We start from the raw sequence: 18,680 nt of genomic DNA, 5'->3' as shown, positions 1-18,680 counted from the left end.
TCTGCTGCTGTTATCCAGAGAGACACAGAATCCCCTTCCCAGCCATTGCAAGGAATCAGCCATTGCAAGAGAACATGTGCCTCATGTTTTGGCACAGAAAATTCAGGGCATAGAATGCTACTCATCCAAAAGTTTTGATCATGGTCCAGGCAGCAGGCTTACAACACAGGCCATGTGACTCCTATCCCTCTGTATTCAGAGGGATATACTGTACAGTAGTTCAGGATCTCAGAAGGAAAATGTTTAGCAGCTGCCATCTCTGCTCCCAGCATCTACATCTGAAATATGTGTTCCACTCCCACTAACGGTAATACGGAGGCCCACTCTGAAGAAACAGGTCTACATTTAAGGTGAGAGGGAACATACCCATCACTTACTGTGGCCTACTTTACATATAAAGCAGAATAAAGTTATAGAGTAAAATGGACTGTTCCATCTGTAAATGCAAGCGAGTTATACCCCTTTTGTTGTTATGTGCCATCAAGTCACCTCCAACAACCCTACAAATTACTGCTTTCCAAGATGTCCTGTCCTCAGCTGCCCTGCTCAGTTCTTGCAGACTCAGGCCCACAGTCTTGGTTAGGAGGAAATCAATCTATCTCATATTCCGTCTTCCTGTCTTACTAGCATTATTGTCTTTTCCAGAGAATCATGTCTTGATGTGCCCAAAGTACAAGAGCCTCACTTTCAATATGTTTGTCTCCACAGTTCAGGCTTTATGTGATCTTGGAACTATTTGTTTGTATTTCTGGCAGGCCAGAATATCTGCAGAACTCTCCTCCAGCACATTTCAAATGAATCATTTTTCCCCTGCCAGGTTTCTTAACCAGCTTTCACACTCATATATATATGGTGATTGGCTATGATACAATATCAGTTTTAGATTATCTTTATTCAAAAATTATATCCTTAAAAAACAGCCAACTTCAAAGAAAGCCTATACCTGTACTCCCAAGCAAACTAAACCAGAGCACAGAGTGCTGTCCTCTGAAGATGCCGGCCACAGAGACTGGCGAAACGTTAGGAAGAACAACCTTCAGAACACAGCCAAAGAGCCCGAAAAACCCACAACCATTAGGTCCCGGCTGTGAAAGCCTTTGTGAATACAAAGCCTATTTGCATATAGAAAAATAAGGGCAGGAGCAGAGTTTATGCTACAATCTGATGTGCTAGTTCTTTGCTGAGGCTATTCACTTCTAATCACGGAGGGGCATTCATTCAATTGTACAGTAGTGTTCAGATGCACATCTAGAAGCATACTTTTTCACCTTAGAAACAGTAGAAACAGGCTTGGGCACTATTGGGTAAAAAGGTAAAGGTTCCCCTTGACAATTTTTGTCCAGTCGTGTTCGACTCTAGGGGGCGGTGCTCATCCCCGTTTCCAAGCCATAGAGCCAGCGTTTGTCCGAAGACAATCTTCCGTGGTCACATGGCCAGTGCGACTTAGACACGGAACGCTGTTACCTTCCCACCGAGGTGGTCCCTATTTATCTACTTGCATTGGCATGCTTTCGAACCGCTAGGTTGGCGGGAGCTGGGACAAGCGACGGGCGCTTACTCCGTCGCATGGATTCGATCTTACGACTGCTTGGTCTTCTGACCCTGCAGCACAGGCTTCTGCGGTTTAGCCCGCAGCGCCACCACGTCCCCTTGGGCACTATTATTTCAATTCTATTTCCAGTATGTTGAGAATAGTCCTCTCAGACCAATGGAACCACTGTTGGCAACGAAGCAAAACAAACTCCTAACTCGTGCCTGACACTTTCAGCTGTCCAAACAGTCGGGGTCCCAATTGTTCTTGGACGACAACTGCCAGATAGATGCCTTTACCACTAGCTGTGCTGGCCAAGATTTCCGGGAGTTGTAGTCCAAGAACATCTGGGAACCACTGCTTCAAAACACAGACGAGCAACTGGCGGCCCTCCAGAGGAACCCTCGGGTGCAGAGTCGAGTCTGCGGGTTGAGGAGGGATATCCACTCTGCCCATAGCTCTAAGCCGCCCACTCTGCTGGCCTGAAATGCTCCTCCTTCCAGCACCGCCAGCCTTAACGGAGAAGCGTTGCATCCGGAGATAAAACTACAGTTCCCAAAAGCCCTAGGGAAAGCGCCTTTAAAAACCAGGAAGTGACGTATACGCGGAGCTGCAGGGTTAAAGGGTAGAGGAACAGGAGGTTAGGGGCATGTGGCTTATCTCTTGAGACACCCTCTTTCCCCCCCCCCGGGGGCCTATGATGGGCGCAATGCATGTGCGGTGACGCGAAGGAAGAGCATGGCAGCCGCAGGCAGCGAGCAGCAGCAAGAGCTGTTGGCTCTCATGCACCAGCACTTGGTCCAGACTGGCTACGAGAGAGCCGCGAAGGCGCTGTTGCAACAGAGCGGCCGGGTAAGGGGAGTCGTCTCCCACGTGGGTGGGAAAGGGTAGGAAGATAGGCGGGCAGGGGGGAGGGGGGGGGCTTTGTCCATTGCCGGCTGCCGCCGCCCCCTCGTCTTTCCCAGGATCGGGTGATAAGCTGGGCAGCGCCAGCCACGTGGGAAAATAGGACCCGCGCCCTCCCTGGTCTAAGCGGGCGACGGTAGCGCCCCTGCCTGCCCGCCCCTGGGAAAGGTTGCGTAGCTGCAGTGGGTTGTCTTCCTCGGCTTGAGTCTCCTCGGACTTGAATTGTGTGCGCGCGTGTTTATCCTGCTGTGCCAGTGCTAGAACTGTAGTAACGGTGCTGGCCTGCCTTAGAGGGCCATATGCCATCTTTCTGCCTTCATGACTGAGTGCCCCCTCTCATGGTCTGACCTACCTGACAGAGATTGTGGTGAAGATAAAAGTGGGTAGGGAGAGAGTCCTGAGATCCTTGGAGGAAAGGTGGCATAGAAATGTATAACTCGCCAACAAATAATTTTAGGCCACCCAGGACAGTTATTAAGCTAAGTAATAAGAGTAAGTGGAATATGATCTATAAATGCAAGGCATGCTTCAGTGTTTTAAACTGTCCCAGGGAGGTGCAGATTGCTAAAGTGTGAAGTGCTTATCTTGCAATGGTGTTGCTGGAATAAGAGGCAGTTCCTTTAAGGAGACATGCTTGGCTCCTTAAACTTCTGTTTACCTTAATGAAGTTTGGTTTTGACCTGTATGCAATGCAGCTTTTCTCCACCTTGCATGGGGACCACCCACCACCATCATCCCCAGCCAGCTAGCTAGCTGGTCTGATAGTTCTTTCAAGTGGAATGTTTTCCAGATACTGTATGTGTAAGTAGACCAGTACTTGGCTTCCTTTAATTTCAGCTAGGCTGGAGTGATGACAGGTCAATGACCGCAGGATAAGCTGTTGTTTGAATGTGCAACATAAGCAGCTTCAGAGTAACCTTGCTTTGGATTGTAGCTCCTACTTATACAAGTTAGTTTAAACCTTGTTTGTAGTCAGCTGCCTTTGGATTGTGAGGGGTATGTAATTTTTTTGCTCTTCTGTCTGAATTTTGAATGTGAATTCTAATTCACATTGCCGCACTTGGACTGTGTAGAGTGGCTTCCAGCCTTGAGTCCATAATTCGTCTTCTACTCCCAAAAGCTGTAGTAGCATCAGCGGTGAGGAATTCTGGGAGTTGGGGACCTACAGCCCAACTGATGTGTATGTAATTAATTAGTAAATAATCAGCAACTATAACATGCAGTTGTGTATAGTTTCTGTTGATCTTTATTCTTTCACTGAATATAGTTCAACAGTAATGTTCAGGTGTCAATATACAAAATATATTGGAAGAGCCTTGGTTTGGTATGTGTTCATGAGATGGTTTACGTAAGTTTTGCTGGTAAGTGCTGTGTGACGAATTCCTCTCATGAGAATTTTGACCATTTTTGTTCAATTAATATCTTTTAATCTTTCAAAAATATTTGAAAGGAAGAGAAACAGAGAAATTCTTGTGGTTGAAGTTAAAGGTTTTTGTGGTTACTTTATTTGCAAGGTGGCTGAAGTGAGGATGTGCATATCTTGGCTTTCCATATAGTAGCTGGCAACCATTCAAACCTTCCCAGTCTTTTGTTAAAACCCAGGGGAAGGTCTCATAACGTGACTTCTCCCATAGGGCCTTTTCAGCAACCGTGGTCAGCCGAGGTGCCTGCAGTGACAAAGAAATCTGTAACAGAGAGAAAAATAAATGCCACATCTGCACCTGCTTGTAATATTATGATAACATCCAGAAAAAAGAAATTCTAAAGGGCCACAAAAATTAGTGTTGTGATTTACTTCAGTAAACAAAAGGCAGAGTCCGATAAGCCAGTCCAAGGTCAGAAACGAAAGAATCAGTCAGAACCAGCAGCAATAATGCTAGAGTCAAGGAATCACAAAGAGAAGTCCAGGTCCGGTTCAAGGCAAATTACAGATAAAGACAACAGTTGTTTCCTACACCGATTCCTCATGGGAGCCTGCCTTATATGGGGAGTCCATGCCTTTACATTGCTCTCAGCTGGAGTCCTTAGCTAGGATCCTTCAGTAATTAGACCCTTAACTGAAACACTACATTAGGTACAAAATGAAACCCTCTTCTGTGGGAAACTTTTGGGGAAGCCAAAGTGCAATATGTGGCATACCACTAGCTTCACCAGAGCTGAACACAAAATATGCCGCTTATAGTACTCTCTGAAGTGTTTATAATATAAATTATACATGTTAGACATTCCCCCCTTAGCGGACTGGGTACTCCATTTACCATTCTCAGAAGGATTGAAGGCTGAATCAACCTCAAGTAGGCTACCAGAGCCCAGGATCAAACTCGGGTGATGAGCACAATCTTCACTGTAGTATAGCAGTATAACCACTATGCCAAAAAGCGGTCCTCCTCATGCCCTCCGCAGAGCTTACAGTGAATGAACTGTGTTATTAACACAGAATGTCTCTACAGTGACCCCTCTCTGTAAAAAGTGTTTGGAATTCCTGAAGAAGTTGTTGAATATTGAAGAATGTGAAGTATGAGTCAGTATCATTTCAGAAGATGAGAAATATTGAGAAACAATACTTTCTGAGAAATATTGTGAGATTTTTATTACTCCCTTAGACCTGGAAAGCCACTTGGCAGAATTGTTTCTAAAATTTCAGCAAACTTTTTGATGGCTTGTTCCCTGCCACCACCATCAAAATGTCATAGAACATTATTGTAAGTAGAGAGCATTATGGGAACAAAATGGTCAGTAGGTTGCTCGCATGGTTGCTGTTGGTAACTCTTCTGGTGTCAAAGACAAAAACATATGGACAAGAAAGAATGAAATAATGTTGCAGTTGCTGCTAATTGTAAGCTTTGCCTTTGAGAAATTGTTGGAAAGTGTTTTCTTCCTCTGGAGGAGTTGGTGAAATTGGAAAAACAACAACAATTTTCCACCCCCAAAATAGGATGAAGAATTTTGAAAGCTCATTTGTGCAAAGCTGTGGTTGATGTCTTTGAACCTGCTAAGCTATTTAACACTGTAGCAAAGCATAATGATTTTAATGGATATTGAAGAGGATCATAGAGGACTCACCCAAGACTGGGTTTGTTTGGGGTTTTTTTTGGCACCCATTTGACTCTTGGGGATCTCACTACCTCACAACAAAAATACTAAGAAAAAAAATAGCACCCTTAGAAGTCTTCTGGAATTGTGATGAGTCCTTTAAGTATAGCACAGCTTTCCCACTTGCTAACATAAATATTGTGGTGACCTGAAGCAATCTGAAAGCCCTGTCTGAGGCTGTTTCACAAATGAACATTTGCATACCTGTCTATGAGCTTGCCTTCACAAGTCTCTTTATGTTCTAGAGTTCCAAATAAAGTTGGCTTGTGGGTTGCAGCTTCTTTACAAAACTGATGCCAGCTGCATTCTATAAAACATGTGAACTCTACATTAGCAGTAAACCTGGTGGGTGTATTGCCATGGCTAAATATTGATTGTATTAAAAATATGAGTGATTGAGGAAGTGAGGGGTTAGTGTGGTCTTTGAGTGTAGCCTCAAGAAATAAGGGTTTTTAGAAAATCTAATAGTGATACTACTTAAACACACACTTGAGTAAACTGTCTTACTATCCTTGGGACCCAGCATAAACATTGTTTATGCTCAGGGTGGCTTAGCCACAACCCCGGATCTGTTGACTTGCTAAAGGCAATTGTGGTGAGTGGGCGATTGGTGGGAACGTGAATTCCATATATACCAAATTCCCATATTTCTGCAGATGCTAATGTTTTTTCCCACCTGTCTTTAAAATAATTTATATAGCCCAAAATAGCTTGTAGTCTTACCTCAAAAATACTTAAACATTAATATTATGATGGAGGTCATGGAAGATTTGATGTTTTGAAAACTGGGTTGAGTGCAAGAATTTTCTGTGGTTTGTTCCACCTCTGAACTCATAGGCACCTGTAGTATGTTTCATTTTGTCCATATTTATGTATTTAAAATATTTTCTCCCACCTTTCTCCTTAAAAAGGATCCAAGGCAGCTGTCATTGTTATAAGACAATATTTGAAAGCATAAACAATAAATATGTTGTTGTTTAGTTGTTAAGTCATGTCTGACTCTTCGTGACCCCATGGACCAGAGCACACCAGGCCCTCCTGTCTTCCACTGCCTCCCAGAGACTGGTCAAATTCATGTTGGTCGCTTCGTTGACACTGTCGAACCGTCTCGTCCTCTGTCGTCCCCTTCTCCTCTTGCCTTCACACTTTCCCAACATCAGGGTCTTTTCCAGGGAGTCTTCTCCCTGGAAAAGTATACAGATACAAAATAGGATCAAACTAATGCCACTTTGAGAAGTGGGAACATCCATGAGGGTAAGCTTGCCTGAAGAGAAAGGTTGTAGAGGTTCCATAGCTCTCGTCTCATCTCAGACATTATTTTTAGAGCTTTGGGGTCCTGCTTCTTCATCTAGAGCAGAGTTTCCCAATCTTGGGTAAACCAGGTGTTTTTGGACTGCAATTTCCAGAAGCCTTCACCACTAGGTGTGCTAATCAGGGTTTCTGGGAGTTGCTGTCCAAGAACAACGGGTTACCCACGGTTGGGAACCACTGATCTAGAGCAACACTTTCCAATGAGACCAGTTCAGGAATGGAGTTAATTACTCTGAGCACTGTTCTCCATTGGAGGTTTTAAAAAGAGATGGGTGGCTTTCTGTCAGAAATGATACAGTCGTGCGTTTTTTATTTTGGCAAAAGGATTGAGTCCTCTCAACTTTGTTGTTACCTGTCATCAAGTCATCTCCAGCTTATAGTGACCCTATGAGTGAGCAATCTCCAAAATCTCCTGTCCCTAGCAGCCTTGCTCAGGTCCTGCAGACTCAAGCTTGTGGTTTCCTTTAGGGAATCATTCCACTTCAGATTTGGTCTTCCTCTTTTCCTGCTGCCTTCAACTGTCCCAAGCATTATTGTCATTTCCATAGAATCTTGCTTTCTCGTGATGTTCCCAAACTATGGACAGCCTTGGTTTCATCATTTTTGTTTCCGGAGGTAGTTCAGACTTGATTTGATCTAGGGCTCGTCTGTTTCTTTTTCTGGTGGTTCAGAGTATCTACTCCTTTCCAGAACTCTATCTCAAACAAATCATTTTTTTCCTGTCAGCTTTCTAAACTGTCTAGTTTTCTCATCCATACATGGTGGTTGGAAATAAGATAGTGTAGATGATCTTGATGGCCTCCAGTGACATGTTGTTAAAACTTGATGATCTTTTTCTAGTTCCTTCATAGCTGCCCTTCCAATTCTGTTTCCTTCAAATTTCTTGCCTGCAGTCTCCATCAAAGTATACAAAATCTTTAACAGTTTCAATTTCTCTATTTTCAACACTAAAGTTGTGTCGCTCTTTTGTAGTTACAATTTTTTTTCTACTCCGTGTTTAGCTGCAGGCCTGCTTTCTTCTTTCACTTTCACTAAAAGTTGATTCAGGTCATTGCTGCTTTCTGCAAGTAAGCTGGTGTCATCTGTATATGTTAGATTATTGATGTTTTTTCACCGATTTTCACTCCTCCTTTATCTGAATCTAGTCTGTGACTATCTCTCATAGTCTAGTTGTTTACCCAAGTTTTTGAAAACCTCAGTCCTTCTTAATTTAAATTTTGAGGTTATTTTATGAAAATGTTAGGATGACTGTCAATTGTCTATTGCTGTTTGGTTTTTTATAGCTCTGCCACATTGTGATTTAGTAATGTTTTTAGACAAGCATTTTTAGGGTGGGTCCTTGCTGTTTGGATGTTTATTATTTTAAGTTTTGTTTGTACATTTATGTTACTTTTTGTAGTCTCCAAAAGTAGTGCCTTGGTATTTGATGAATGGAGTATAAGTTCAAAACAAAGTACAATGGTGCCCCGGATAGCGACGATAATCCATTCCGGATTAATCGTCGCTATCCGGAAACATTGCTAAACGGAACTAGTTGAGCATTTATAACTGTGGGATCAACTATGCCACAAACTGCACCAAAGCACATACAGAGTTCTGACTCCTGTCCTCTGAAGATGGCAGCCACAGAGACTGGCGAAATGTTAGGAAGAAAAACCTCCAGAACACAGCCAAACAGCCTGAAAAACCCACAACAACCATTGGATCCTGGTCGTGAAAGCCTTGGAGAATACATTTCCCAATGTTGTTTAAAAGTTGTGACAGTTCCTTACTGTCTTTTCACTCTCGCTAATCTGTGTAAATTTAAAATGTGCTGGGCAGTTTAAAGTAATTTTTAAAGTATAAATTGGCACCAACCACACCTAGATATGTATGAAAACAGATTTTCCTTCTTTTACAGAAGACCTTCCCATCATCACCTGTTTCTCTGCAGGATATCTTTGCTCAATGGAAGAAGTAAGTTTTTAACAGTGATTGGATGGAATTGAAAAAGAAATTGTCTGCTGTTGCCTAATAAATATTTTTAGTATGATCCTTATTGTTATATATCCATACACTTTACTTAACTTTCTTTTTCTGCTATGGAAATATCACTTACAGGGCCAATATACAAGTGTAGACTAAATAAAGTGTTGTTAACTGGTGGTCTATTTTCAGACTGCAGTGTAATGGAGAAATGTGTCTAGCTAACTTTCAAAATAGAAGAATATTCCCACCCCCTTTTTTTCTGGAGAGGTAAGATTAAGAGTTTACAGGTCTTAGTTTGTAAATCTCATAGACTTACCATGTGATTGTTAGCTGTTTGTACTTGGGTGAGTTTGAAAATGATTGCCACTATTATTCTCAGAAATCAATTGTGAAGATGCGTGTGCCCAGAATACCTTTTTTTTTAAAGGAGACATCAGAGTAATAGCATTTACAGAGGCATAAAAGTGTAGCCTTTTGTATTCTGGTGCCCTTTAGATTTACTGGCCAGTTTTTATCATTGCTAGTCAAATGGTTAGTGGCTTCTTTATCATACATAAGTATACTCTTATCAAAATGCAAAAGGAGTGTTGCTTGGAAATTTATTCTAGAAAAAGAAAAATAAGAGTTCCCTATACTGGCAAGATGGGTTGGCAGGCCTTTGATACTTATTACTAACACCTAAGTAAAAATCTGTCCTGCCTGGTCTGAGTTACAGTTTGAAAAGAAGACCTTTCTTAAAAGAATATCACTCCCAGAACCTGGTATCCATCCTTGCTATGCTGGCTTTTGGATTTGGAAAATTGTACTAAAACACACACAACAGCCCTTTTTTCCACACTTCATGATACTAGGCTCTGTAAGGCAGCCTTCCCAAAATGTAGGGATGTTGGTGGCGCTGAGGGGTTAACCGCAGAAGCCTGTGCTGCAGGGTCAGAAGACCAAGCAGTTGTAAGATCGAATCCACGCGACCAAGTGAGCGCCCGTTGCTTGTCCCAGCTCCCGCCAACCTAGCGGTTCAAAAGCATGCAAGTGCAAGTAGATAAATAGGGACCACCTCGGTGGGAAGGTAACAGCGTTCCGTGTCTAAGTCGCACTGGCCACGTGACCACGGAAGATTGTCTTCGGACAAAACGCTGGCTCTATGGCTTGGAAATGGGGATGAGCACCACCCCCTAGAGTCGAACACGACTGGACAAAAAAATTGTCAAGGGGAACCTTTACCTTTAGGGATGTTGGACTGCAGCTCCTTTAGTCACCTCCATAGCCAGTGCCCTCCAACATAGATGGAGAATCCAAGTTTGGAGAAGGCTGTTTATGGCAGAGATGCATTTGTTTCTAAAATTAATACAAAAGAGAATAGAGAGACAGAAGTGTGCCCCATTTATTTTAGTAGCGCTTGTATTGGATATTTTGGGTGCAATGCAGAGTTCACTGAGAAAGCACAGGAAATAGAAAGATAGAGAAATGAACCTGAAAGATTGGAAAGATCTGAGTTAAATTATGACATATCTGCTCACCTTTTAAAAATCACTTCTGAGTTGGGGACACTTATCCAGTTCTGTTTGAAATTTAATAGTCAGATACCCTGGGGAAAAAATCTGCAAGTTTTTTTATGTTTCATTTGCAATGCCACTTTGCAGAGATGTAAAACTGACTTTTTTTAACCATCAGGACCACTCTAGCCACCTAGAGTGGTCCTGATCCGACCAGATAGGCGGGATATAAATAAAATAAATAAAATAAGTAAAATAAATAAATTAATTAAAATCAGTGGGGACCCCCCCCCTCAAAGAATGCAAAACCAACACTGAAACTCACATTTTTTTCACCCTTGCACATGCCAGTCATTCCTCTTGTTAGAGAGTATTCACATGGTTCCCCCCTTGAATGGTCTTCACATATGTTGAAAGAGTTGGATTTCTATGTATTCATTCTATACCTGTAAGAAGGGATCCTGGATGAGTAAGAACGTGTACACATAGAGCCTCTTCTCAATATCAAAGTGCTGGTCTTCGTGGCCATCTTGTATGGGCATTTGCCAAAACAATTATCTGAGTCCACGTTTTTGTACAAGACAAGAATTGCCAACCATTGTTCTTTGCTGCAGCAAAGAAGCTCTTCTTTATATGTAGTGATGATTCTTGTTCAAAAGAGACATGATGCACAGTATGTTGTTGAGATGTTGTAGAACATTTTAAAAAAATATCCTTTTAAAGCTGGGTGCCCTTATTAACTCCTGTTTAATGCATTTCTGAAATCTGTCCAACAGAACTTATTCTCAAGTCCAGAAACAAAAGGTAGACGATACCAAGAAAAGCATTCCAGCAAAGATCAGAGTTTCTGATCCCAGGAGCAGCTCGGAGAGCTCAGATGAGGAGGAAGCAGCAAATGCTGTAAAAAATAAGAGTAAGCGTTATCTTTACAATTGAGTAAGTAATGTTGATGATAAAGCTTTGAGAAGAAAGATTCTTGTGTGACACAGCAATAACCAGGGTGCCATTTTTGCTGCAAGAAACTGAATTTCCAACTTCTCTACTGTAAAAACCTGATGAAGGCAGTTTTTACAGGGGAACACTATAGTAGGTGGCAGAATACAATATAAGTAGGAATCTTAGGACAGTGTTTAGGTATTGTTTACATATTAAAGTTCTTTTTAAAATCCTCCTCTTCAGCTGAAAAGGTTTCCAGAGTGGCTTACAAAGATAGAATAAGCTGATCCTCTTCTACGGGCTTTCAATCTTGAAAAACCTGACACAAAACACAAACAAATTGAAACTTAATCCAAAGGAGACAGAGGTGCAGAAGGCAAGCTAGGATGATAGGGGTTCTGACTGTGCTGGGTGAAGTTACATTCCTCCTGAAAAGGCAGGTCTGCAGTTTGTGTGTTTTCCTGGATGCATTGGTCTCGACGGTGGTCAGAAGTGCATTTATACAGTAAAAGCCAGTTTCACCTGTTCCTGGAGATCTCTGATCCAGCTACGATGATGAATGCCAATCTGTACTAGGGCAACACACACTACATGGCACTGCCTTTCAAGAGTGTTTGGAAACTTCAGTGGGTTCAGAAAGTTGCCTGCTGCTGACTGCCTACCTGCTGACTAGCAGTGGTTACAGGGAGCCTATAACTCCCCGCTTCACTGACTGCCAGTCTGTTTCCAGGCCCAGTTCAAAGTGCTATAAAGCCCTGTACAGATTGGGTCCAGGCTATCTGCTGGACTGTGTCAGCCAGTATGAGTGTCCTTAAATTTTAAGATCTTCTGGGAAGAACCTTCTCCCAGTCCCACCATCTTCATAGGCCCCTTTGGTGTTGATGCAAGAAAGGGTCTTCTCAGTGGCTGTTTCAAGGCTTTGGGATGCTCTGCCTTGAAGTCAGGTTGACCCCCACCCCTGCTTTTCCTTCTGTTGTCTGGCAAAGACACTCTTTATCAGACAAGCTTTTAAGCACCTACTATTCCCCAATAGTACATTACATAGCTGTTTTAATACATGATTTGAGACTTGCATGCTATTTAAAAATAGTTGGTGCAAATCAGAGAAGGTGGTTGAGAACCACTGACCTAGAAGGGTGTAAGTTTGTTCTTGAGGGGAGAAGTGTGTTATGCAATTTAAATGTTTCCAGCTAGAGGTAAATAAATATCTTGCAAATTTCTGAAGTTTATGCTCTACTGTTGCAGCTAACCTACCAGTGAATAACATTTCTGTGGCTAAAGCAGAAACTAGCAGTGAGGATGAAGATTCATCATCGGAAGAGGAAGCAGTTGCTGGGAAAGTGGTGAGTGGGAATCCCTTGTTAGTGTTAGAAATGGGGTAGAGCATACACTTTGCACAAAGATCCAGTGTGGTCCTTATGAAAGACTGTAACACAGTGGTGGATCACATTAATTCCGTGATCAATCCTGAGGAAAGGCTGACATATTTTCCATGTGTAAGATTCCCAACTGTGGTGTTCGCCCAGGTCATGAATATTAATATGCTATATGCATGTACCAATGAGAGTGCTGGAGAGGCGGAGTCACGCGATATAAGAATCCCTGCAGCAGGAGGAGATTGGTAGATTGAGAGATTGGGGAGTTGGGAGATTAAGTTCTTGGATTGGATTGGAGTTTGGGGTAGAGAGAGGGGGTTGGCAGTTGAGGGTGGATGAAGTGGGATGTTTGCTTAAGAGTTAAAGACATTGATTGTACCTTCATCACCTGTAATAATGAAAAACTTCTATTTGGTTCTATTTAAAATGACACATTTCCTGGATCTTGTTATTAACAATACATAATTTTGATGTAATTAACTGGTGGCAGTGACAAGACACATACTGTAGCTTATGCCCTTTGACAGGTGAAACAACCAAGGGACAGGTGGGAATGTGACACCAACCTTTCCAGACAGGCCTGGGAAAAGGCTCTTCTTGAAACTCAAAGCAGCCACTGCCAGTCGGTGTTAGCGGTACTGGGCTGGGTGTATCAGTGTTGTTTGACAGTAAAAGTAACTTCCTATGTGCCTAGATGGGGCAATGAGATTTGTGAGTATCAAGATGTTTTAGTCAGTGTGTGTGGTGCTGGGCGCAAGGCACACAGTGCCAGGTTGCCTTTAGAAGGAAATGGTAAACCACTTCTGAATACTCTGTACCTAGAAATCCTTGGAAAGGGTCATCATAAGTCAGAATTTACTTGATGGCACACTATTATTATTTTATGAACGCGTATTTCTCAAAATCAGCTGTGTTTGTTGTGATCAACAGTGAGTGACTTTTCATCAACAATATTTACTATGATACAGAATATGAAAACACAGCACCCACCCGTCTAGTGGCAAACCACTACTCTCGGCAGCTTACAGAGGAAGATACAAGGGACATACAAGACAAATTTGAAGCTAAAGAATAAATAAATAAAAATAAAATTCAAGTAAAATAAGAAAACAACATAAGCATAAACTAATATCACATAGTAAATCCTCCACAAATGGTGACAACAGATCAATTGAAATTTACACAAAATGGGTCAAGTGGTCTCTCATGTGGGATGGGTGGACTTGAATGCCTAATTCAGTAGAGCACATTGTGCATAAGATTCACCCACCAGTGGCATGAAGAGGACAATCTCAGTGGAATTCTTCTTTTTCTCCCCCTTCCCCTATTTTCTTAGGTGAAAACACCTGGGACCGGAAACAAGACAACAGATTGCCTGCAACTTGCTGCACAGAAGACAAATTCCTTTCCAGGCAAAGGGGTGGCTGTAGCTGCAGTCCAGGCAAAAGAGCGACAGAAGAAAGCAGCTGTGAGTAAGCCGCTCCCTCCGTCCGTAGGAAGGCAGAATAAAGCCCCATCTGGTCAACAAGGGGCTGCTTTGCCGTCTCTCGGGGTGCAAAGGCAGACCAGAGTGCAGGCAGCTGCTGCAAAGAAGACGGCGAGCTCTGAAAACAGCAGCAGTAACAGCAGCAGCTCCACTGAGAGTGAGGAAGAGAAGACACTGGCCACAGTGAAGCTGCCGCCTCCAAAGTCAGGTAAAAAGCCAGTTGGCTGGAGACGTGTGTTGTTGCATGGCATGGCACGAGCAAGGCTCCAACGGTACTTGGCAAGGAACATGGGCCCATGTTCCTTGCCAAGTATTGCTGAGGGTCAGCTACAGTAGTTCCAGCTCTCTCTTTTCGATAAAATTGAAGGAAGCGGGTGTCGGTAGAAGGAAGAAATAAAGGATTTGAAGGATGCAAACTAAGGGCTCTCTAATGTATTAAAAAGCTGTGTCTAGGGTTTGGTCAGATGATGTCACTGCCAGGAGTCCCAGTTTTCTACACTTCTCCTCATTGGGGCAGGAATGGCTTTCATCTTTGCAATTCTGAGGCTGTAGGTAGCATTGTGTTCTTAATATAACACGACTCGCAGATTACTCATGACAGATATACAGACAGAAAGGTAGGGTTTCCAGAGGAAGAACAAGGTGCAAAATATATATTCAGGAACAAAAAGTGCTGTCCTCGGAAGATTCCGGCCACAGAGACTGGCGAAACATCAGGAAGAACAACCTTCAGAACACGGCCAAAGAGCCCGAAAAACTCACAACAACCAAAAGAAAGCAAACTAACTGTAACCAAAGGTGTTTGAAAAGGTGGTACAGCTTGATCTGTGATGACCTGCATGCAGACATTTGCCTGCTCACATATAAGGCAGAAACGGGAATTGTTATACATAAACTGTAGTCATTGATGCTAACCCAGAAGATTGTTAGACTTTTACCTTTGAATATCTAAGGGCTCCAAACATGGCCCTCTTGGTCAGGAATCCTTATAAGGTCATGTTTTCAATTAGAAAACCTCTGTCACGTCCTTCAGCCAAACACAGTTACACAGTTTTCTACTTCCAAGTGTGTACTGATGTTGAGGGGGAGGGATGTACGTATGTGCCTGAGGCTTAGGCAGGCAGGCAGACTGGGCTCAGAATAGGCTGGAATCTGCTTGTCTGTCTGTGTTTGGCAGAGTATATCTGGTTTGTGTTGTGCTGTTAGTGAAGATTTACTCCCTCCCCCCTCTCTCTTTCTAATACAGTGATGCCTCGCTAGACGATTACCTCACAAAATGGCTTATTCACAAGATGATGAGTTTTTGCAATCGCTATAGCACTTCGCAAAACAGTTTTCACTATGGGTGATTTTTGCTAGACAATGTTTCGGTCCATGCTTTGCAACACGGGGGGTCGGGGTTTGGGACCGTTTTTCACAAGATGATTTTGACAGCTAGGTCCGCGACTTGCAAAACGGGTCTTTTCGGTACGGTTTTTCGCAAGATAGCGATTTTGACAGCTGATCCGTGCTTCGCAAAATGGTTTTCTATGGGCTATTTTCGCAAGATGACTATTTTCCCCATTGGAAAACATTAAATATATTTCAGTGTATTCCAATGGGGAATCACATTTCGCAAGACGATGTTTTCGCAAAACAGTGATTTTTGCGGAACGAATTAACATTGTCTTGCAAATCACCACTGTACTGTTATTTTTCACAAGCAGCTCTTTAGCCATAGTTTCTATTGTTATCCTTTTGTTACAAATGTAACATATTACTCCATATTTCAGATCTGAAGAAAGCAGAAAGTAGCAGTGAGGACTCAAGTGATGATTCTGACTCGGAAGAAGAATCACAGGCAGCAACAGTCCAGGTAGTTTGTTCAGTCTATAGCTGGAATGAGATGCTACATCCTGCATAAAGGTTCTTGTGTTATTTTCAAGTGACTTACTAAGCATGGTTTTAAGACAAAACAATGCTTTAAAAAAGGAGTGGGATTAGTACCGCCCTTTTATAACTAGGATGGATGATAGCAAATGGAAATTCTTGTTCAGTGGTAGGAGAGGAGGCAGATAGCACCTATTTCTGGGTCTGTCTGTTTCTTTGCAACACTCATCTATTTACTATTTATTTATTCCTTTCCCCATCCATGGTAGTTTTGCTTTCTACAACAAGTGGTATGCTTCCCTGGCTTCTCAACTGATCTTGCTTGTTTCCTTCTCTTGGTGGAGAAGGGAATTTTCACCACTTTTTCACTCCAGAGATTTCCAAGAGAGTGCAGAGATAGATGTGCAAAAATTTCATTCTTCTTTGCCTCCAGTCAAAAGCAAACTCCTGCTTTCCAGGACTTGAGAAGCACTAGAGAGCAGCTGTTCTATGTGGCAATATACCAACAAGATTTTTCTGGTTCTTGCTCAGTCTTAGTTTATCAGATGTTCTACAGTTTGGAACACCAACTCACCTGTCTCTTACCTTCCCACTGAAAGCGAAAAGCTGCCATCCTTTGTGTCATTTGGGAGGAAAGCTGACAGAGACATACTGAGGAGTGTATCAGGATGAATACTGGTGTGGGTGTTTTGAAGTGTTGGGTCACCTTCACTATGTATGTTGTCCACTGTCTCTTACTATCCTCATTATTCTTTCTGTGCTTTTTAGAGGGCTTACTTTTCTGAGTTCCTTCCATAGGAGTCCCTGTTACAAACTGACTCTGTTTATCTTCTTTAATTAAAGTTGTTATAGTCAAAACAGATGTGGCTTTCTCTCTAAAATTGTATGTTAAAATTGGCTTGCAATCTTATGTGTTAGTTAGCTTCCTGCTCTCATATGAACCAAATGGAAGGAATGTTCACACTGAGTCAAATTTATGATTCTGAATTTCAGTTTTCAAAACAGGGATAATAACAGCAATATTCAAAGTTGTCAAGGAATTGAAGAAATCATCAGGTTTAGTTTCCTGGAGGGCCTATATTGTTGTTGATGATTTACTCCCTTTTTAATCCAAGACAATTAATTGCATTGAGAATTTTTCACTTCCCCTAATTGCTGCATGTTCATGTCACCCGTTCTTTTTATCCTCCTTACTAGGCAAAGCCAGGCGTGCCGAGTACACAGGTCAGTTCAGCACTGGCAAAAAGCTCACCAGCCACTATTGCACTTTCAAAAGCAAGTACAGTAAAGGTACCTCCAGCCAAGGTGAAAGCAAACCAAGTTAGCACAGGAGCCGGAAGTGCATCTAAAACAGCAGAGGCAACAGACAGTTCGGATACAAGTGACTCATCAGACAGTGAAGATGAGGAACCATCTTCAGCAGCACAGGTGAGATGCACCAGGGACATTTGCTCTCTCTGTCTGTTTCTAGGATCTGGAATTCATAGGCACAGAAGTAAAGGGTTAATAGATTGAAAATGGACTATGACCTGTAAAACACTTCATGGAACATTTTTGTCCTCTTCCGTACCATTTGTTCATCCAAGGATCAACAATGTGATGTAAGCCCATAAAGCCAAACTATCTCAAACAATCGTATCAAAATTCATAAGTTGTGATAATTGCAGGCAAGGTCAGCTCATCTATTTCTACAAGCTTTCCTTATCTACATTGCTTCTATGTTCCATACTCACAAAATTTCTTCCAAGAAGAAACAAGTAAAATGTATTTGAACCAGTGTTAAAATGTGAGAAAACTGTAGGCACAGATATTTAAATTCTTCCTTGCAACTTGCAAGAGGATGCAAGTGTTAAAACTTAAGTTATAGACACAATGTAAGTCATACTTGAATATAAACTACATGAGTACAGTGGTGCCCCGCATAGCGACGATAATCCGTTCCGAAAAAATCATCGCTATACGGATTCGTTGCTATGCGGGGCGAAAAACCTCATAGGAACACATTAAAACATGTTTAATGCATTCCTGTGGGGGAAAAACTCACCTTTAACCAAAAATCCTCCATCCGGTAGCCAATTTCGGTGCCTCTAAAGCGAGGTAACACAGCGGGCGGCCATTTTGGAACCGCCGGTCAGCTGTTCGGCGCTCTCTCTCTCTCTCTCTCTCCACCCCTTGCAGGTCCAGCCTGGGCAGGGAGACTGAGGCCAGGGTCTCCCTGCCCAGGCTGGAGTTGCGAGGGGGGAGAGAGAGAGAGCGCCGAAGTCAGCAGGGGATTTGCGAAGCTGGCTTCCCCGCGATCTTTGCAAACACCCTCCCATCAGCTGTGCTTCGGGCTGGCTCTCTCAGAGCCAGCCCAAAGCACAACTGATGAGCGGGTGTTTGCAAAGATCGCGGGGAAGCCGGCTTCGCAAACCCCACGCTCTCTCTCTCCCCTTGCAGATCCAGCCTGGGCAAGGAGACTGAGGCATTGCGCCGCCATGGCCAAGGTGGCGGCACGGTGCCTCCGTCTCCCTGGCCAGGCTGGAGTTGCGAGGGGGTGGGAGAGAGAGAGCATGCGCGCCGAAGTCCGCGGGGGTTTGTGAAGCTGGCTTCCCTGCTATCTTTGCAAACACCCGCCCATCAGCTGTGCTTCGAGGCTCTCTTTCTGCAGGGGCCTTTGGGATGATCGTGGGGAAGCGCTTCCCCACAATCATCGCAAAGCGATTTCCCCT

At 43.0% G+C, this 18,680-nt stretch overlaps 1 protein-coding gene across 6 annotated transcripts in view; it reads left to right on the top strand.

Moving 5' to 3' along the window:
* The first annotated feature begins 2,137 nt into the window (after positions 1-2,137).
* The window catches only part of TCOF1 (treacle ribosome biogenesis factor 1), a 60,075-nt gene continuing 43,532 nt past the window's right edge, over positions 2,138-18,680 (top strand). For 5 of the 6 annotated variants that reach the window (XM_078385640.1, XM_072990056.2, XM_072990058.2 and 2 more), the window contains exons 1-7: positions 2,146-2,383; positions 8,742-8,797; positions 11,079-11,215; positions 12,484-12,581; positions 13,951-14,308; positions 15,873-15,955; positions 17,167-17,397. In XM_078385640.1, coding sequence (XP_078241766.1) covers positions 2,270-2,383; positions 8,742-8,797; positions 11,079-11,215; positions 12,484-12,581; positions 13,951-14,308; positions 15,873-15,955; positions 17,167-17,397 — 1,077 coding nt within the window. In that variant the 5' untranslated portion in view covers positions 2,146-2,269. Of the gene's footprint in view, positions 2,384-8,741; positions 8,798-11,078; positions 11,216-12,483; positions 12,582-13,950; positions 14,309-15,872; positions 15,956-17,166; positions 17,398-18,680 lie in introns of all 6 variants that reach the window. The other variant, XM_072990059.2, reaches the window with a different exon arrangement.

Source organism: Pogona vitticeps, chromosome 2 (assembly GCF_051106095.1).
Source record: "Pogona vitticeps strain Pit_001003342236 chromosome 2, PviZW2.1, whole genome shotgun sequence".
Lineage (NCBI taxonomy): Eukaryota > Metazoa > Chordata > Lepidosauria > Squamata > Agamidae > Pogona > Pogona vitticeps.
This window is presented reverse-complemented; position numbering and strand designations above follow the sequence as displayed.